The sequence below is a fragment of the Ictalurus furcatus genome, chromosome 1 (genome assembly GCF_023375685.1).
Source record: "Ictalurus furcatus strain D&B chromosome 1, Billie_1.0, whole genome shotgun sequence".
Classification (NCBI taxonomy): Eukaryota; Metazoa; Chordata; class Actinopteri; order Siluriformes; family Ictaluridae; genus Ictalurus; species Ictalurus furcatus.
Genome location: NC_071255.1, coordinates 24,734,992 through 24,756,832, shown reverse-complemented (window position 1 = coordinate 24,756,832; position 21,841 = coordinate 24,734,992). Strand labels below are relative to the sequence as shown.

The following is a 21,841-nucleotide window of genomic DNA, read 5'->3' as shown; positions in this document are numbered from 1 at the left end:
AATGAGAGCCACAAAACATGGGGGAGGCTGTTTGCAGCCAATGTATATTTAAAAAAAATTAATCAAATACAGGATCATGTCAAATCTGTGAAAACGTTTAAATCACAATTACCCCCATGTTTCTATCTTTATGGCATTTAAACAACATAAGCGCAGCCGACCTGAGCACGCACAGCAGTATCAGTGAACAAGGTGATTGCATGTTCACAAAGATTTTCACATGTGTGGAGCAGCGAAGCGAGCATCGTGTGCGAGAACTCTTCAGTGCTCAAGAGCATGGAGATGCATGTGCTTCCTCTTGTACACCAAAGTCTACACAAGTCAAGTTAATGCAAGTAAGGTACAAGTGCCATGGCTTAAAGTACAAAATGTCATTTTTAATATTTAATTTTTATTCTGAGAATTTGATCTTAATTAAAAGGAAAAATAAATACATTTTTTGTGACTTTTTTTTTACTGCTACCTATGTTAGCAATTCGCTATTATTATTGTTATTCAAACCACAGCTCGTTCTGATGGACAACAGAGGCAGATTTGTTTGTACATCATTTTGTGTGCTCAAATGTGCGCTCATTTCTATGTAAGTTTACACAACTGTACTTAATGGAGCAATGTCAATGTAGCCTAAAAGTAAATGCTCACTCCTTTATAAATTAATCAAGTAATTTTATCAAGAACTTCAAATAAAACTGTGCTATCTAGTGCTTCTTGAGCAGGTTTGTTCTGTAAGGGCACCGGCAAGGGCTCTGTTAAAAAAGAACTGATCACATTTGTCTAATTTCAATACAATACCAATATCAGAGGTCTAAATGTTGATCTACTACTAGATTCAGGTTGCAAAATTTTGTGACCTATCCAAGGCAATTTTTGTTCATGTGGGAAATCTGAGTCAGTGTCAGGCCAGTAAAGCCCCGATACCAATACTTAGACTTACGCATCCCTAATCTCGGCACAGTACAGCTTTGTGCTTCTGTTATACAGGATAAAGTTATGGTAGGCACTAGTATCAAATGAACTTCAAGGATTCAGTTAATCAATAAATAAAATGATGCTATTCAGCAGCAGGAGTAACAGAATCATGGCTATCTGGTCCCATACCCCTACTTGCCATGTTCAGTGGACAACAGAATGTACACTAAAAAGCATAGTGCATCTTTAATGTAATCAATTCAAACGACATAAATCAGTTTTCAGGCTCAATGATCGAACAACAAAAATATTATAACAAAAATTATGTTAGCAGCAATCAGAGTGGCCATCATATCAACATCCATATCAACTTGCTTCACTTAAAACCCTAGCAGTGAAAGGAGGATAATGAGCTATGTTATGTGTCATACTAGCCAATTTCAAACAAACACACACTGTATAACTGTAAATGAGTCCCTGTGATTACTGAAAATAGAGAAAATGAACGTATACATATCTGTGAGATGAGACTTAGTGGAACTAATGAGGCCTGTCTAATTGTTTTAAACTGCTGTTTATTGTCTCTGTAAATATGAATCATCTTTCAGCACAAGCATTACTTTGAAATACTTATAAGAAAAATGAGATGTTAATAGAAGTTAATCTACAGTTTCTAACCTTGAAACCAGGTTACAATCATTTAAAAAATATTCTCAAGGGACAGGTGAATTAGAGATGCACCGATGTATGGGCCAATAATCTGTATTTATATATATTATTTAATTTATTTGCATTTCTTTCAGAATTGTGGAATTAATTATTATTAATTTAAAAGAAGGTATAAAAGGCAGAACTATCGGTATCGGCTGATATCACTCCGAATAATCTGTTATCGTATCAGCTGAGAAATTTAGTATTAGTGCATCTCAAAGGTGAATAGTTGGGGTCGATTGTTTGTTGATATATATATATGGAGAAAAAAAAAGGTACAACTCCAGAAATTGACAGCAAGGCATTTTCTATACAAGATATTTGTATAAAAAGAGGGAAGGAATTCTAAAGAGGGAATGTCATAATATAGCATCCATAAATAACTTAGCAAGAATTTAAAATGTCATCTTCCTGAATTTGTTAAAAAATTACCTGCTTAATATAAACCCCAGATCTGGGAAACAGGTCCACAATCTCAGGATTGTGTCTACTCTCCTGGTTTCCATGTCCAAGGCTGAAGTTGGTATTGTTACCCCAGGTGTACACCTCAGTGGGATCTGGTGGATGAGAGCAGAGAAGCGTACCCAAATCTTTAAATGTTACACAACACAATGTATGATGTATTAACATTATGGAGTGAAGCATCACTGAAATAATTATGATTTGATCTTTATTGCGATTGTTATATAGGATAGCATGCAGGTAAATTATTTTTCTATAAAAAATGCCAAAATGGTGTATATAGAGAAAGTTCACTGATTATGATTTAATTTTAATTACCACTGTTCTGAAACACAACATGACCTGGGCGATCCTTCATAGTTATATCCAGAACAGAGAGTCCCTCCTTATCCAGAATAGAGAGTGAACCGCCATGCTGCAAGCCAAAAATACAATATGCAATGATTATTAGTTAAATTCTCAAATCTGATTGGTCAGATGGAGTTGATAAATTTCCTATAACAGCACAGCTGTGACAGTACTATATAATTATATAATCATCGAAAATAGCATATTGCTACACAGCAGCTAATCATCAGATCACCCACTCCTACATTCAGTTTGTCATTAACATGGGCATTTGCACATGCAAAGCACAAATCATTCTGATACAGACATTTTGTTTAATTTCTCAAAAATTCTAGATTTGTACCAAGTTCCAATTGAAGCTCACCTTGACAAGGGCCATGAGACAGTGAATATGTCCATAGAATGCACTGCGGTGCAGAGCTGTCCATCCTGACTCCTTGTCCTTCAACAACAGGTCAGCACTCTTGCTGTCCAGAAGCCATTCAAGCAAGGCTCGTTTTCCCAGTGAAGCAGCGAGATGGAGTGCTGTGCGTCCAAACTCATCCTTCAGAGTGGCAGCATTATGGCAGTAAGCTGACAGGAAGGTCTTCAGCTGTCCTTCTGAGCCACCAGTCAGAGCAGCCACAATCACCTCGGCATGACGTGGTGAATGGCATTTTGGTGTGCATTCTGGGGTTATCAGACTCATCTTACTACCTTTCCCACAACACCTTATTATACTCTTTTCCCCCACCGAATTAAAAATATGCCCTACTCTGCCACAGTCTTGCCTGCTAATAAGACAAGTAACAATCAGTTATGCCACAAGTCCTGAATAAAACTGTACTGAAAACCTAAACTTGCCATACAACACGAGCACAAAACAAACAAAAAAAAAGTGCTCCCTGTCCAAACTTTGGGGTGCTAGAATTGTGCAAGTGTTGGGTTTCCACCGCACCCTAGCAACCCCAGGGTGAATGTCAACCTTGCCTCAGTCCACCATATCAACAACGTGACCCACACAACACAGTGCTAGAAGAAGCATCACAGGCATCATTAACTGATAAATATTTGGCTAGTTCTTTTCTGTACAAAATTTTACAAACATATATTCACAGTTTTGCAAAAATACTTTCTTTGTAATAGCTCTCTAGTTTAGCTTAGTGTGCAAAAGGCAAATTCTCAAACCACCTGAAAAGTCCATCAAACAGTTCATCCAGTTTGAGGGGGAAAGCCCCTTCCCCCCAAAGCACATTACCTTTTTAAACCTCCATAATTGTAAATGTTACCTGTGGAGAAAAAAAAGAACAAATTAGTACTACTTCTAATCTACTACATAAATTTTCCTCCAAAATGTGTTGTCAAACATATTCATTTATTATAGTAACACAAGTGCAATAAAACAAATCTCAACGTTTTACCAACTAAAAACATTTAAGTTGTCTGAAAATGTCACACTTGTCAGCTTATAAATAATCAATTTCAAAATAAGAGACTCTTCAATGCTATCTTGCTATCTTCAATGCTAGTCCACACTCAGTCATTGCTACATTTTCTTTAACTTGTGAGTTTAGGTTTAGTCTGTATTTTTACATATAGGCTACTCCGCCAGACTGCAGCCCTAGTTAAATTAACTAGTTAATAAACATGGGTGTGCTATCTGGATATTTAGCTCTCTAATTAAAAAGTTGCTTAATAAAGACAAATCAACATCTCATGTAACATTACAACATCAGGCTGATAAGCATGGCATTACTATTACTCCTTTACGGACTAGGGTTTTTACAGTTAGTAATCTTACCACTGACTCTTTAAAATATTGATTAAAATGCATATCTATCTTTTTTCTGGCTTAGTTGTCTTTCGTCACAGACATTTCCATCTTTCTTATGTTCTCCAACTGAACTCGAATTGAAACCAAGTACTGAGTAAGTTAAAAATGCAAGAACATTAAAATATAGGCCTAGTCAATATAGTGCCCTCCACTTATATTGGCACTCGATAAATATGAGCAAAGAAGGCTGTGAAAAATCGTCTCTATTGTTTAAACTTTTGATCTTTTGTTAAAAGAATTCACAAAAAACTCTGATCTCATGGATATCAAACAGTTGCAAACACAACACAGATTTATCCAGAAAAATATCTTTGTTAAATATAGGTGTGCAACAATTATTGGCACCCCTATGAATTCATATGATAAAAATATATTTGAAGTATATTCCCATTGATATTTAAAAAAAGTTTAGTACACCCGGGTGACTAGGAACAGGAAATTGTTCAACTATGACTTCCAAAACATAGGTCAAATGCCCTTAGTCATTTATAACAATGGGTAAGAATGAGGAATATAGCTGTGATATGCGGCAAAAGGTTGTTGAGCTTCACAAAATGGGAAGTGGCTATAAGAAAATAGCAAAAGCATTGAAAATGCCCATTTCCACCATCAGGGCAATAATTAAGAAGTTCCAGTCAACTGGAAATGTTATGAATCAACTTGGAAGAGGACGTGTGTCTATATTGTCTCAGTGCACTGTGAAGAGGATGGTTCGAGTGACCAAAAAATCTCCAAGGATCACAGCTGGAGAATTGCAGAAGTTAGCTGCGTCTTGGGGTCAGAAAGTCTTCAAAACTACAATCTAAAGTGTCCTACATCACCACAACTTTTTTGAAAGGGTTTCAAGAAAAAAGCTTCTACACTCATCCAAAAACAAACTCAAGCATCTTCAGTTTGCCAGACACTACTGCAACTTCAAATGGGATCAAGTTCTATGTTCAGATGAAACCAAAATAGAGCTTTTTGTTAATAAACACCAGAGGTGGTTTTGGTGCACACAGAGAGGTAGCCATATGGAGAAGTACCTCATGTCCACAGATAAATATGGTGGTGGCTCTTTAATGTTTTGGGGCTGTTTTTCTGCCAGAGGACTTGGACACTTTGTTAGGATACATGGCATCATGGACTCTATTCTGTATGGAGGAATGGTCTCAGATCCCTTGCCGTGTATTCTCCAACCTCATCAGGCATTACAGGAGAAGACTCAGAGCTGTTATCTTGGTAAAGGGAGGTAGCACAAAGTACTGACTAAAAGGGTGCCAATAATTGTTGCACACCTATATTTAACATAGATATTTTTGGATAAAGCTGTGTTTTGTTTGCAATTGTTTGATATCCATGAGAGCAGAGTATTTTTGTGAACTTTTTTTGAACAAAAGATCAAAAAGATTAAGCAATAAAGACAATTTTTCACAGTCTTCTTTGCTCATATGTACCAAGGGTGCCAATATTAGTGGCAGGCACTGTATGTAAAAAGACTTGTCAGTGAAACAATACTTCCGGGATGTTTTAGGCAAGTTATGATGTTCTTAGCACAGGTTTAGCCTACATACTTTTTATGGTCATGAGTGCAACTTGCGCAGGCACTCTCTCTACAACACACTTATATGTAATCAGTCTGCATTTAAATTAAATGCATGTAATACATCTAAATTTATTGTGACAACAACATGTACATTGTGAAGACACTATATTCAGGCAATGCTTTTTGTTTGTGCAAAAAGAATTTTGTAATGAAAATATTTGCTTTCATTTTCACCACTGGCATGTGTGTTATTTTGTTTTTTTTAAATGGTTGATCAACACTGGATACTCGTGACATTTTTCTTTGAATAGTTTACCACAGCATAAACATTTCAAATGCCAACACCCAAGAGCTGTTTTTCAAGAAAGAGTTTAATCATTTTCATTCTGGTGGTTTTAAAAGGTCACAGAACATTATGAAGTTTCTACTTGTCATAAACCACCTCCAAGCTTCTTTCTTCAAGTTAAAACATCCTGCATTGTGTTTGAATCTATGATTGTGTGTATATTCCATGAGGTGAAATTAATTAGCTAGTACCCAAATCCTAAGGTTTAGTTGCTGCATGTAAGAAAGAGAATGTACTTGTGTACACATGATGGTTTAAACCTTCTGACCACATATACTTCAACATATTTCACATGGAATAAAGAGCATTTGAAATACAGAGTACTAGATACAAGTTATTGTCTATTGTAGAGTTTAGTCTTTTCAGCCAAAAGTTTTGCAATATCTAAATGCCTTTGGCTCTCTCTGTGTGTGTGTGTCTCTCTCTCTCTGAGAAGTTGTTAGTTTGATATAGTTTGCAAAGGAGTCAGCTGCTATGGCAGAAGGCAATACACCTTTAGAAACAACAAACTACACACATCTTGCTAACACACTTACTTTTAGGTGTCAAGTTTTAGCTGTACATTCTTACTAATTAATATTAACCGACATTCTTGTTAACAAATATCTGTTTGGCTTATTACTTATCAGGGTAATGTATGTTTGTAAAGTATGTTTAGCTAACCAGCTTGTTCACTGGATTATTAGCAGCACTAGCTCACTGGTTTTGCTAATCCAGCATTGGCTATGGGTGTGTGACATTTTCTGTATTTTGTATTCATGTCTTTTTTTATGAATTCAGCTGGAAACTCAGAAGTGCTGAAATAAAACTTAAGCAGAGTAGCTAGCTAGCGAGCTAAAACCAGCTTAGCTTATACGATTTCAGAGCACCAGACAACCTGACGGCCATCTCATTGTCTCACCTGCCGCTAGATGAAATAGGAAGCAGTGTTTGAGCTTGACTCGGCATGAAAATCCTGGAGGCACATCTTCAATAAATAGTCCTGCTTGTACAGATATTCTGCAGAGCCACGGTCAAGGCGAGCTAGCCTGGTAGTACCCGGAAAGGTGGAGAACGCTGATTGGCTCCCGGAATCATGTATCGTCAATTTCTATTGGTCGGTGATAGCTCGCTATATAGCTATGGGATGTTTATGGGAATATACGTATTATATTGCGCTAATTAAGGCAAACGAATATGCATATTCAGCCCAATAATATCTGCGTCCTGCATGAGGTTGATACGCAGATAGTCTCTCTGAAACCTCTCCTACCGTGTGTGTGCCTCACTGATAGCGCGCGCCGGTGCCCCTTTACACGTCATCACTTGTAGGCCACCGCACACATGGAGCCCTGATGCTTTCAGAGTCAGTACGGTGCTGTATTGGCCAAGTACATTAAGGCAGGGGTTCTCAAACCTGTCCTGGACGACCCCCAGCACTGCACATTTTGTACGTTTCCCTTATCTGACAGACCCAATCCAGGCCTTGCAGTCTGTACTAATGAGCTAATGAGTTGAAGCAGGTGTGTTAGATGAGGGAGACATACAAAATGTGCAGTGCAGGGGGTCCTCCAGGACAGTTTTGAGAAGCACTGCACTAGAGTACATAAGGAATTCGATTCGTTTGCTGTGCTTATCGATACTACACATTACAATAAGATAATAAACACAAGGACATAGACAAGTGATTCTCAAATTGGGGTCTGGGGACTCCACTTTGAGAACTGCTATATGATTACAAGTTCTTATAGTCATTAGCCTCTTTGATTGGTCACTTGAATTAAATTTGTTTAATCCAAATGTCAATAACTGGAAGTGTTGCAGACCAACCAGAGAACTGAAGGTCTACAAACAGCCACTGATGAAGGCACAACCAACATGGTACTGACCCCTATGTATGGAGACTTTTGGGATGCCCTGGGTATATTACTGTACAAATTTAAATAATGAGACTAATATTTAAAACGTTTGAATAGGTTTGTAAAATACATCTGTGCTGCAGGGGTCAGTGGAATTTATTTTACAGTTAAAGGGGTCCTTGACTACAAAATGTTTGCAAACACTGGTAATATAACACTTTCGCTATGAACAGAAGTGAAAACTTTTTCTTTTTTTAAAAAAAAGAAGAAGAAGAAGAAGAAGAATATTTCACAGAGGAGAATGCTGCACTGCTAAAAATTTATTGCAACTTGAACACATAAGCTGCAGATCCAAGCTTAGCCTTAACCTTATCATCTTACACATCATACTAACATAGTTTGAAGGGTATTTTCAGGGCCTGTAGTTAGTTGATTTAAAACATATTAGTTTTTTTTCAGTCAACTGTGAAAACCTAACTAAGATATTTATTATATGTGTTTTCTAGGTGCCTTTGGAGTGACGCTGAAAGAAATCAGCACAATCATAAATGTTGTGTGCAATAAATAAAATACAATAATATAAAAGGGGTGAAAAATGTGGCTGTTTTTTTTTTTAATCCCTCATAGCATATTCACTGCCTGGCCTTGGCATGTACATCATTCAGGGCTCAAGCTGGGTGTAAATTGAGCCCACCCACAGCTGTGTGACAGAGATGTACTGCAGTTACAGGGCCAAGCAATTGTGGAGCAGTAAAGCAAGAGTGGGTCCAGTATGTATAAAGGTTCAAAAAATTTCTAGGTAAGCACTGGGAGTAAAAAATATGTTATAAAAGCTTTCTGAGCAATTCTTAGTGAATAGAGTCACATAGCCCTATATATGTGAAGTCCAACATTAATAAATAATGTTATAAATAATTAATAACATGCATTTAATAAGCCACAGTGACAGTGATAATGGATTTAAACCTTCTTCCAGTGATGGTGTCTAGTTACAGCTTCCATATATTTTTATGAAAATGTATTTTCAAAATGAAATGCAGACATGCTACTGTATTGTCTCTGTTCAAACAAACAAACAAAGAAACAAAAAACTAAACTGGAACCATATACAACCCCTATAACTGAGTTGGAATAATAGGACAGCATACAGAGTGGATTTGGGTGGCAATTTTTCCTCGATGTAGATGTCCTAGATGTAGATCACAGCATTTTAAAAATCACAAGAAGCCCCAGACAATTATTTCTACATGTAACAATTGACTGTATTAAGCAAATACATAAAATTTATTAAATATCAGTATTGGATTTGCCACAGATGGGGTTAGACTCATTGGCTGAAATTGTGCTTTATATGATCGAATGTTCCAGCAGAGCATTTCCAGGATAAAGCGGTTAGTGAAGAATAATGTATAATATTCCATAATTCTTTCTAATTGAGTGTCCTTCATGGTTGTGCCAGGCCCAACATGCATATTGCTGGCACAGGAGAAACCATTTAAGAAGGTCCTCAGTCCTCAACTATAACTCTAATATAATTTGACATTCTATGTGTATACATATATTCACCCTTTTTTCTTTTCTCTTTTTTTGTACACTTGACGTACGAGATATCTAGGCAAACTTGCACAAATTAAAGTAGGCTGACTAACAGCCAGAGACCCCCATAAGATAAAATGTCTGTAATTAGCCTCAAAAGTCTCAGTGAATGTGTAAACTCAACAGAAGGAACCATTTTACAAAATATAGGAAATAGTAACTTACTTGATGAGCTGCAAACAATATATAGACTTTGATGGTCATCGTTTTATCAAACAGATATATTTCAGACAGTCCTATCCTGAATTAAATTGGATAATTAAACTATCTTGGGCCCTTCACCCGGCCCAGCCCAGGACATCTTCCCTTGGTGTCCCCTGCGCCTTAGACATTATTGCATTTTTTTATTAAAGTGCTGCTGGAGATATTTGAGTACTGATTACTATAATTTAAAAAGCATAATATTGTAATAAGCTCTGCATCAATTGCAATACTTACATATTTACAAGAGTGCTGTCTCAGTGCTACATTGCACTACTCTTCACAACAGTTTGAGTCCCCTCTGAAACACTCTTCTTCTTAGGCCTACATATTTGAGTCAATTTCTAAGAATGATGTCTTAGAATTTTTGGACTCTTAGGACCAAAATTTTACTTTGAGAGTCCTTATTTATACCAGCGCTGATCTACTGACATTAGTCTGACACTCAGGGTAACTGAGCCAGAGTTAGAAACAGTATGAGTCAGAATGCCGAATGTATTCGGAGTGTGGGAGTAATAGCAGTAAATCAACTGTTTAAATTGCTCGTGTTAAAAAAACACTCAATTGCTTTTGGAAAAAGTATTAACTTACTTGTCTAATCATTTAATGAATGAAGCAAGAAAGTGTTTAATATGTTTACTTTATGAATGTTAATTTCCTGAAACTGCATAAACCCTGGACTAAAAAAGTATTAGCAGATAATTGCTTTCATAGATAAAATAGATAAAATAACCCAGGCATTCCCTGGGTTATTATACATGCAAAGTTAAATAATAATAAATGCTACCAAAATATATATTATACTATTGGTGACATAACAGCTTCTGTTAGTTTTGAATATCAGCTGGTGTCATCTCCTGCAGCTTCCACTTTGCTTGCACAGCTAATGAACTTTCTGCAGTTTTTGAAATGTTTGCTTACCTTACACAATTACACAGAAGGGTGAATTCAGTATGGTGGGATAGTCTTTGAATTTCCACATTTTCTAAGCTTTATTGCCATTAATAAAACAAAACACCCAACACATGATTTCAGGGTGATGATGGAAAAATGTTTATATTCTATTCTGAAGAAACATTGTTTACTTTTTTTGTCAACACTGACTGAAAACTAATTTAATGACATGTTTGGTCATTTGGGACACACAATGTCATTGGTATAGTCTGTTACTTTCATCCTCAATGACATTTAAAACATAGTTCATTTTTAACATGCTTATTCATGGAATTAATTAATCAAATTTTAATAGCAAATTCACCATCAACATATTCTAATATTGTATGACGCAGCAGACTAAGTCAAAGTGACTATAAACGTGTATTAAAGGGGCCTATGAATTACTGTTACAGCAATAACAACAATAAAATAGTTTAGAAAATCTTCAGTATAATCCAAATTCATAAGCAGTCTGTTCTTCAATTCTGTATGAACACATTGAATAAAAATGACAGTAAAAATGCCAGTAAAGGATAAGTAAATTTAATTTTTTTTTATTTCTTGCAGTATAGCATAACACAGGATTAAAAAAACACACACACTGACATCAATCATATGAACACAGTACATATGGCTTAAGTAACAGTCTGTATTTTCCAGTTTAGCTTATTCCCCTACTTATTAAGAGGTTTCATACAAACATCTTTTAATACACATTAAATTCATCAGTGGATCAGATAACCATAGTTGTGGGGTGTTTCATGTATCCATTCATGCATGCATGCATTACATCCGTTCAGTTTTCTTCTCTCCGCTTATTGTATTTTAGGACTGTCCCAATTAACCTGAATTCTGCCATAATCTTGGAAGTAATTAAATTATAAATATATGTTCATTATTTGAACCAACTTATTTTGTTACAGAATACTTTTTATGTATATAGGCATCATAAGTATGTGTTATACAGTACTGTTGCAAAAGTATTAGGCACCTCATTTTTCAGTGCACATTTTGTTATAGATGTTTATTTAATGACTTCTGCATTGTTGAGTTAGTTGCAAAAACATTTGATATTTCCAACCATTACTTTTCCAACAAAACATTTAAATGTTACAGAAAAAAACTTTGTATGTCAATAAAGAAAACAACATATCACGTAACAGACGCCTTCTCATGCAAAAAACATAATGAAGGCTGCTGGGTTTTGCATGTGAATTAAGAAGCAAGTGCAACAATCAGAGTCTCTAGAAGAACTGTGGCAGATTCTCAGTTAATCTACCTGAGACTACTGGTTTTGTTTTGTTTGTTTGTTTTAAGTAAAGGGTTATCACATGAAATATTGATTTTATTATTTATTACTGGTTACTGCACTTTATAGTGTTTTTTTTTGTAGAAACTTTTAATTTCATCATTTTTTTGAAGACTTTTGCATTGTACTGTATATTAGTCATAACAACTTTATAAAATGTCATTTTACCTACCTGAATATTTTTTGGAGTAAACTTTCTGTTTGTGACATTAATCCATAAACCTTGTTGCTCCTATCAAGCCATTCCACTGCAAGGGCTCAGTAACATCCCTGTTTAAAACAAACAAACAAACAAACAAACAAACAAAAAACCCCAAAAGAAAACATCACTGAAATATTATATTTGTTTCCACTACAAATGCCATTACAAATCCTCAGCTAACCATTAAAACCATTAACATTATTGATCCTTAATGGTATCCACTAGACATAACATGCCACCAACAGAAGGCAACAAATGACCAATAGACCATTACAGAGGGACCATTACAGTTTCCATTATAACCATTACAAATTCTGAGGGTTTCTACTGTTTGGGTTTTTTTTTTTTGTTCAGACTTGAAAAAGTTCTGACGTTCACTTTTCCCCAGTAAGACAACAAATGCTGCTAAATACACACCACAAAGAAAAGCAGGGAGGCCCGTGTCCAGAGCATTGACGTTTGTTTTCCGACGGGTTAAACGATTTTCTTTAAGGAACAATCACTCATAAGGACCAACAAACAAATAAATAATAAACAGACGTAAAGACGAACAGGATGCAAACCTCTGTAACCACATACAATATATTACACCTCACTTGCACACTAGCTGCTTTGCGTGGATTATGGTTCTTGTGGCGTTGCCGGCGTCGTCGTCCTCCCCCGCACCGTGTCGTAATGGTACAGTCCACTGAGAGGTTTGGACGCGACTCGGGGAGCGGAGCAGGAATCTGAACTCAGCACGAGTCTGCTATGTGTCCAAAGGCGCTGACATGAAAATCCGAAAAGAACCCAGAATACATCAAGGACATGAAAAAATCAAAAGTTCCTGGATACATATCACCGCTACACAGCGTCTAAAACCTGAACAGTTTCTGTATTGGAGGTGAATTTTGTCCGGCGCGAGACAAGTAGGCTGTTGGAGATTGAACTTTTTGTGCTTGAACACAGGAATGAGTGCCGTCAGTTCTGGAGCTGGACACAGCGGAGGCTTCACGGCGGGTATGTGACATTGAGAGTCGTTTGAACAGGTCCCTGTGCAATTTGCATATTGCTTTTGGCTTCTTTCTGTAACTACGTAAGACAAAAAAAAGTGTGCCGAAAATAAGTGGAAGGAATGAAAGAAAGTGTCCACCGGAAATCCAGGTAAACACACAAGGTGTAAGGTTCAGACTTCTCTGAATTTGTGCAAGCGTTAGTTTCAGTGCAGCGGTACTTTTCTTGACACAGTGTACAGCCGGGCAGAAATGCGTGCAGGAGCCTCGCTGCGTTTGCTGCTAGTGAAGGAGAATCAGGCCAGGCGGCGCGTCTCCACTCCCTGTGTGGTGCTTTTCCTTACATGCTTTGGCACTGCTGCGTCTCTGGAATGCCCTCACAAATGCGTGTGCACAGACACTACAGTACAGTGCACACGCCTGAACTTAACATCCGTCCCACAGCCAATTCCCGTCAACACAACAAACCTTCTCCTTACTGGAAATGATATTTCCCATCTATCTGACAAGTCCTTTCCTGTTCGCCTGGACTATTTGGCAGAGCTTTATCTGTCTGAAAACCGAATAGAGCAAGTGGACCCTGGGGCGTTTTACAACTTGCCAAGACTGCGTTTGCTTGACCTGAGCAACAACCAAATCTTCAATTTTAGCCCTGATGCTTTTCCACAGAACAACATGGTCCAGGTCGTGAACCTGAGCAGATCGTTGTATAATTTCTCCTACGCTGATGTTTTTTCTAATCTTCTAAAGCTCTCCGTTCCTAAACTATCCAATCTCAGCTTGGCAAACAATGACCTTGTCGTCCTTCCAGATGACATGTTTATCAGCTTATCTGACCTCACTACCTTGGATCTGAGAAACAATTCACTAGTTTCGATTAAGAACGTGACTTTCCAAAACCAAGCACTTATTAGTTTGGACCTGCGGAACAATGCTCTGAAAAAGCTGTCTAATGGGACGTTGAAGGAGTTCAACCAGATACCTGGGCTTCAGGTGTACCTGCTGGAAAACCAGTGGGTTTGTGACTGCAACATTGAGGACATGGTGATGTGGTTACAGAGCTCAGATGTTGTTGTGGACAAGCAGAACTTGACCTGCACTCATCCTGAAAAATTGAGAACCACTCAGCTCTTGCAGTTGAAGCATTCAGAGCTGCCGTGCACTGACTTTGGAAACATGGAGGCTACCCTAGAGACCTCATATGTCTTTTTGGGTATGGTGTTGGCCCTCATTGGGGTCATATTCCTGCTAGTCCTTTACCTGAACAGAAAAGGCATCAAGAGATGGATTTATAATATCCGTGATGCATGCAGGGACCACATGGAGGGCTACCATTACAGGTATGAGATCAACTCGGATCCACGCCTGGCCAACCTCAGTCTTAACTCGGATGTGTAAGGAGGTGTGGCTCTTGGTTGAAGATAGGGAAAAGTGTTTCCCACATTTACGCACAGTGACTCAGCTCTACATTTGTATAGTTTTCACAAGCTTATACCGTAATATGCATTTTGCCATGCCAGATAGATTAACTGGCATCTGCCTCGGTACACGCCGCATGCTATGTTATGGTGTGTCTTGTTTAGATGTTGTTCAATGCTTGCATGAATCAAGAACTCATAAAGGTACATAAGTGTTTCTTCTTCTAAAAAAAAATCTACACGTGATTTTGGGACAGTGTGAAGTATGATGCAAGGATCTTTCTAATGGATGCAAGTTTTGCTTGCAAAATGACTGAAATGAAGAATTATACATGTCTTAAATCTCATTAATGCTTGACTTTTTCCCTTGAATAATAAGTTACCATGTTTGCATGTGTTTATGTACTTTTACAGTGGTTATAATATCATACAACTTGCATATAATGATCACAGCTGTCCATTTTTATATTCACATTTGTTCCATGGACATGGCTCAACTTTTCTTATGAATATATTCTGCTGAATAAAAAGGTCTTGCGTTGAGCCCTCATCTCCCCTCCGGTGCTTTGAACTCCAGAGAGGAATCCAAAGCTGCTGGAACAGGAGCAGGGATTAGGCATATTCTCTCTCTCTCTCTCTCTCTCTCTCTCTCTCTCTCTCTCTCTTTCACACACACATACACACACACACACACACATACACACACACACACACACAGACCCAAACATGCACACAGACACAGATACATCTGTACAAATACATGAACATCAATTCCAATTCAGCATTATGTGTTATTATAATATAAACAGTTATCATTTTATGTAAAATTTGTAATTGGTTCATTCTGTTTTGTACCCTGTATATTATTAGTAATGTGTATAGATTGAAGGCCTGCGATGTAACTACAGACCTATAATTTTATAAGACATGCTACCCGAATAATATTTGGCCGTTACCAGAGCAGGTAGACACAGTGGAACTGGAGCTGCTTCCTGAAATAGACTTAATAGCCAGCATTTTACTGGTGTTTTATTTACAGTTCCTATATATATTTTCAGCATCCCTGTAACAGCTTTTGTTTAGGCATGGGGGAAGAGTGGATATGTTCGAAAAACAGTCCTTAAGGGTTTGACTGATCATTGAATCTAAATTTTCATCTTATTTCCACATTTGTATGTAAGCCCTTGACGTGGCTAGTGTTAGTAATGGACACTGATGCACAGCTCGTGTTTCAGCCACTATCCAGATACAGAATAAAATTTTATAAACATGCATAACTATATATATATTTTTTTATTGAAATACTCACACAGTATTAAAGCTTAGTGGATAAATAATTTATTGGATTTCAGTTTCCCCAATTTTAAATTTACTTTTAAAATTTGCATTTTAAATTTGCAATCCTGTCAATAATTTTATTTAAATCACACCACACCATTCCAAAACTAGACTCAGAATTCATATGCTCCTAATAGTGTGTAAACAGTAAAACATATCTGAACAGTAAAACATAGCAGTGAAGGATTTGTTATTAAATAAAATGAAATGCATTTGGTTGTGATCAAGAAGGAGTATAGTGGGTGCTCTTTTAATAATACATTTTTTAGCTCATTTCACCATTTCTTAAATGTGGCCTCTAGGTGAAGTAAATGTGTCCAGTTATGTCATCTCATAAATGTATAGAGATAAGTATAAGGGTGAGTAATCTGGAGATGAATTGTACCCAAAATTTACAAAAAAAAAGGTAATAAAATCACCAAGATAAAATCAGGCAAACAGGGAAAACGTAATGTAACTGCATAAAGAGTGTTCTCAAAGGAGGTATGTCAGTAATAGTACAGACAACACAAAGGGGTGAACACACACAAACATCTTGGTCTTAAATTGCTCCTACTCCATGCTCTTTAGTGGTGCACTGAAATGTTTATGTGACGCTTTTAACTAAAGATAACAATTCACTCTTTGTCAGTGCTTAGTGATGATTAATACTTGATGAGTCCTGCTTTGTCTGCTGGATTGTTTGGACATTGTAGATTGGGACCACATGTCAAGTTTAAATGTAATGACTGATCCGATGTTTTGGCATGACTTTGGCCTAAAAGTATTTGGGGGGGGGCATCTATGATTACTCAGGCTGTGAGTCAGACCTCTTTATTACATGTGTTGTGTTCTTGCTGGTTTCCAGGAGTCTCCCATATCCTCTGTAAAGCTGGTTAAACTGTAGGCATAACACAATCTGCTCTGTCCATAGTGTTATGTTGTGGAGCACTGCCTCCTTCCCATGCCGAAAATGAGTGACATTCATGGCTTATAGAAATGCTGTTTTAAAGCTTGTCCCTGGAGCCACATTCACTAACAACTGACAAATAAGGTCATCTGAATAAGCTGCCAGTAGGCCCTTCAGCTTATTCTTTGAAGAATGCCCTAAAGCTTGTTAAAGCTTGACTCTTCGTTCTGTCTTAAAATATGGTGGTTATTATGTTCGCATCTATTTATGTATTTTTTTCACAGTGGTTTTGATATCCAAATATCAAACATTTCATTTGATAATTATTCAAGTTCCTTGTGAAAATGTCAATTCAGGTCATTTACAGTATGTACAAGCTGACTATAGGTCCTTCAGCTTTTTTTTTTTTTAGTACTGTACTTTTACACAACTTAATACAAATCTGAATAGCACTTTAACTGACTTATTATTGAAAAATCTTTTATTTACAACATATCCATGCTTACCCTCCTTCTGCAATATTGATCTGTTATTTTGTTGTTTGATTTACTAAGTGAGCATAAAGCCAGGTTGATTAGTAGAGGCTGGTGGTTATTTTAAACAATGGCTCATTGTGCTGAACGTAACAGTGTGGTTGATGACCCCTTGAGACTGGATCACTCCTTTCCCACAGGAGAGAACCTGGGCTTCCCTCTCTAGAGTCTTTACAGGTGCTCACTGTCTTCTGTTTCTACCACAACCATTTTGACCCTGCTGCACTAGCTGTGTGGAAAGAGACAGACGGTAGACTTTTATTAACAAGTTGGAACAGCGTAACTCGGCCATGCTTGCCTGAGCAGGTGTAATTAGAGGGCGAACAATAAAGCATTGTGTGGAAAAGTTTAGAAGTGCTGTGGAAGACACTAGAGACCGCAGTCTCCTTATAGTGCCTATTAAAATTCCAAATAGACTAAATAATCTTTCAGACTGTCAGTTTATATAAATGCATTTAAAAAAAAAAATGCTTTAAACAGCTGTTTGTAGCTGTGGTTTTCTAAGCGTAATACTGTAAGGTGAGTACGTAAGTATTGATGGTGGCTGAGGTATGTAAATGATAAATGCAAACGCACTAAATGGAAATGTAAACGCACTTATATAGCGCTTTTTTTTTTAACCTCAGCAGCTCTACAAAGCGCTTAACACTGGGTCTCATTCACCCATTCACACACACACATACTCACACACGAATGGCTGCAGAGCTGCCATGCAAGGTGGTAGATTGCCATCGGGAGCAAATTGGGGTTCAGTGTTTTGCCCAAACACACTTCGGCATGTGGAGACATGTGAGCCGGGAATTGAACAGCCAATCCTACGATTAGTGGACAACCCGCTCTACCACCTGCCCCACGGCCTGGTGTATAAATGCTATACTGTACATTATGTACATATACAAAAATAATTTGACAGTAGCCCAAAGTAAAGGTCATTTCACACAAGGAGGAATACAATAATGATAGACGTTTCACTTTCAATGCCTCAAAAAATTTGCTGATTCAAAATTTTTACCCTTGACTCCCTTTTGAAATGACTCACCTCAAACCAAAATCATTCTCATGAGAACTTCATTTCTCTTGCAAACATATGGTGAATTGAATTTAAAGTTTTTAAAGTTGCTGTTCTTTATTTATTACTGTCAGCCTACAGCAGCCCTATTTTTATCTTTTCCCATTGGTAGTTACACAAGATGCACCTGCACAGTGTATATATAAAAAACAAAAAACAATCAAGCACAACCAGGGCCATAAAAAAAGTTTCAGAAGTTGAAAATTTGCCAAGAAGATGGAGCATGAGCATATTGTGACCACATAAATACAGCCAAATCAACACAGAGATGGTTGTACGAACACAAAATCAGTGGTTTGCAATGACCACCTCAGTCTTTGGGTTTAAACCTGTGGTCTAAATTGAAGCAGGAAGTCCACATATTCAAACCTGAGAATATATTGTAAAAGAGCTTGAAATGTTCTATATGGAGTGGTTCAAGATCCCTTTACAAGTGTCCAAACCTGCTAGATATGTACAGAAAGAGGCTCAGTGCTGTTATTTTCTGCAGGGGAGGCGTCACCAAATATTGTGTGTATGTGTTGTGTAAGGGAATCATTTTATTATAATGATGTTTTGTACTGGGCTTTTATTCAATTATTTTTATTCACGTACTTCATTCACTTACCCTCTCATCCAACTGAAAGGTTAATGAGTGAAATAGATCATGAGACAAAGTTATTTGAGACTTAATTGGTATTGTTCATGTTCACTTGCCAATTTTGTCTCGGTTATGGGTTTGAAACCATGTAAAATATCTAACCCTTTTCTGCTGCAAGGGATTGAGGCTTGTTATTAGGTTACCAGTGATTTTCATTACTGTCTCCCTCTGCAAGGCCATGAAAACTGAGCAAAATGGCCAAGGACATAAGACGAATAACCTTCAAAACGAGACAGCTATAATGATTCCCATAAAAGGACTGGGTCTAGGTGATGGGAGTAAGTCTACTATTTATATGAAAAGACCAGCTCTTTTAAACAAACAAATAAAAAATACTGGTCAAAATTAATGTCACTTATACAAGGCAGACCCTACCCTACTGCATACTCTACCTTGCATGTGTATCTGTATTGTGGCCTTCTCAGTGGGAGAGCCTCATTTTACCTAATTTGGATTTATGATACGACATATTAGTGTGCTATTTCTTTCTTCCCCGCTGAGCTTTATTAAACAAGCATCCTCAGAAATAAAGACAGATTTGAGATGACATCAGTGCCACTTCAGCTGTGAATACTTTCCCAGCCTCCACTGGGATCAAACAAGGAGGAAATGTGAAAAGTACTCGCTGTGATAATGAGCAGTGTGCTTCATCTATACAGATAAATGTCACTTTAAGACACCTAAAATGTAAGATATATCCTAATGTACTATAACAGCAGGTGTCTTAGATTAGCCTTCTTCCCCATTCCGGGTATCTTGTTACAAACTACTACCTCACTTTCTAACTGTGCTCTACAAAGTTATTGATCTTTTGTTCAGGATCAATAACTTTAAAGTTCTGTTGTATTTTGGTGCACAGAACAATGCTAGTTGCAGTGTCAATGAGCTCCCTCAGTAAACTGTTAGAGGTGACTGGAAAAAGTTCATTACCTACTTAAGCTGAGACAAAGATCAACTTTCCTGTACAGCTTGACTTCCATTGTGTGATAACGGAATGATAGCTAACTGATAGCACCGAGACAAATAGCCTGTGTGCTTTAACCCAGTCTTGTCAAGATTGACAAGACTGGTAACTATAACAGTGTCTCTGTTCCACTTCCTTATCATCTAAATGACATTTGGCTGTAAGCTTCTTGTTAGTTGCCCAATAAAGATACAGTGTTGTGACTGCTGATCTGGAGTGGAATTAAACAGTGTAACTATGAACACTCACCCTCATGGGGAAGTGGTGGCTTAACGGTTAAGGCTCTGGGTTACTGATTGGAAGGTTGGGGGTTCCCCAGTACTGCCAGAGCAAGGGCCTTAACCCTCTCTGCTCCAGGGGCGCCGTATCATGGCTGACCCTGCGCTCTGACCCCAACTTGATGGCATGCTGGGGTATGCGAAGAAAAGTATTTCACTGTGCTGTAATGTATATGTGACCAATAAAGACTCATTATCACTCATGATCATCACAGTAACCACAATTCACTCATTTATTCATTCATTTTCCTTCCATGTTTCCTGGTGGGGGGGTCATGGTGGCAACAGGCTGAGAAGGTCAGCCCAGACTTCACTATCCCCAGCCACATTTTCCGGCTCTTTCTGGTGGATCCCCAGACATTTCCAAGCCAGCTGTGATATATAATCTCTTCAGAGGGTCCTGGGTCTGCCTCAGGATTTCTGTCTAGTGGGATTTGGATAATACAGCTGTAGTGGGAACTGACCAGGTAGCATTCTTTTAAGATGCCCAAACCACCAGAACTGGACCCTCTGAATTTGGAGGAGCAGCGGCTCTACTCTAATTTGTTGAGCTGCTTACCGAGAATAAGCCTAGCAACCCCGCAGAGGAACCTCATTTCCAACACCTGCACACGTGACCTTATTCTTTCAGTCACCATGCATTGCTCATGACCAGTAAAAACTCCTCCATCTAGTACAAGACCTCTCCCCTCTCCCTTCAGCCCATGCCCCTGGAGGAGGAGTTTACGTATCTTGGGATCTTATTCACGTGTGGTGGAAAAAGAGACCATGAGATTGACAAATGGATCAGCTCAGCGACAGCAGTGTTACAGTCACTGTACCAGTCTGTGGTGTTGAAGCAGGAGCTCAGTTTGCGGCCAAAGCTCTCTGTTTACCGGTCAATCTATGTCTCTATTCTCACAGTGACCATGAGCTCACGGAAAAAAGACTGTACATTGATCCCTGTGAATCTGGTGGCTGAGATAATAAATGGATTAAGAGAGAGGTTGATCTTGACCAGGCCTGCACTGGGAGATTCATTTCAGGGGTTTGATATGATTATATGAGGTAACATATGGGCACATCTTTGGAACAGAAGCTAGTGCTGTTATAACTTAGAACTGTCAAACAACTTGCATTGATAATTAGATTACTGCTAGAGTGCTCTGATAGAGCATACAATGACTTTTTCATTTTTGTAGAACATTCTTTGAATTCTCTGCTTTTTTCCATTTGGTGTCGCATAGTCTGATTTCTGTCTTGTGGTTATTCATTATGGACGTGAAGGATTGAACCTGGAGACACAGGTCACGCAAAAATGGGAGTCAATTTCATGCCTCATTATCTTAAAGATATTACAGTGACTTTTATGAAAAAAATGGAAAACTGCACAAATACACTTCCCATGCAAAGGCAATGGGGAAATATTTTGTGATGCTAATGTCTGCTGTCCCCAGCTTGGCAGACACGCTTAGCTGGCATTGAAAGTAAACTCAGTGTTAATATTCAGCTTGATCCAACTCAAATAGTTAGTGTGGCGTGAAG

General features: G+C 37.8%; 2 protein-coding genes across 2 annotated transcripts in view; one reads left to right on the top strand and one right to left on the bottom strand.

Moving 5' to 3' along the window:
• The window catches only part of ibtk (inhibitor of Bruton agammaglobulinemia tyrosine kinase), a 31,088-nt gene extending 23,704 nt beyond the window's left edge, over window positions 1–7,384 (bottom strand). The window contains exons 1-4 of the mRNA XM_053633626.1: window positions 7,016–7,384; window positions 2,795–3,698; window positions 2,401–2,497; window positions 2,053–2,177 (exon numbers count right to left, since the gene is read on the bottom strand). Of these exons, the coding sequence (XP_053489601.1) occupies window positions 2,053–2,177; window positions 2,401–2,497; window positions 2,795–3,118 (546 nt within the window). The 5' untranslated portion in view covers window positions 3,119–3,698; window positions 7,016–7,384. The remainder of the gene's footprint in view (window positions 1–2,052; window positions 2,178–2,400; window positions 2,498–2,794; window positions 3,699–7,015) is intronic.
• Window positions 7,385–12,653: 5,269 nt separating this feature from the next.
• On the top strand, window positions 12,654–20,711 carry tpbgb (trophoblast glycoprotein b). Its single transcript, XM_053633712.1, has one exon. The coding sequence runs from the start codon at window positions 13,441–13,443 to the stop codon at window positions 14,584–14,586; it is 1,146 nt and encodes a 381-aa protein (XP_053489687.1). The 5' UTR covers window positions 12,654–13,440; the 3' UTR covers window positions 14,587–20,711.
• Window positions 20,712–21,841: the final 1,130 nt, after the last annotated feature.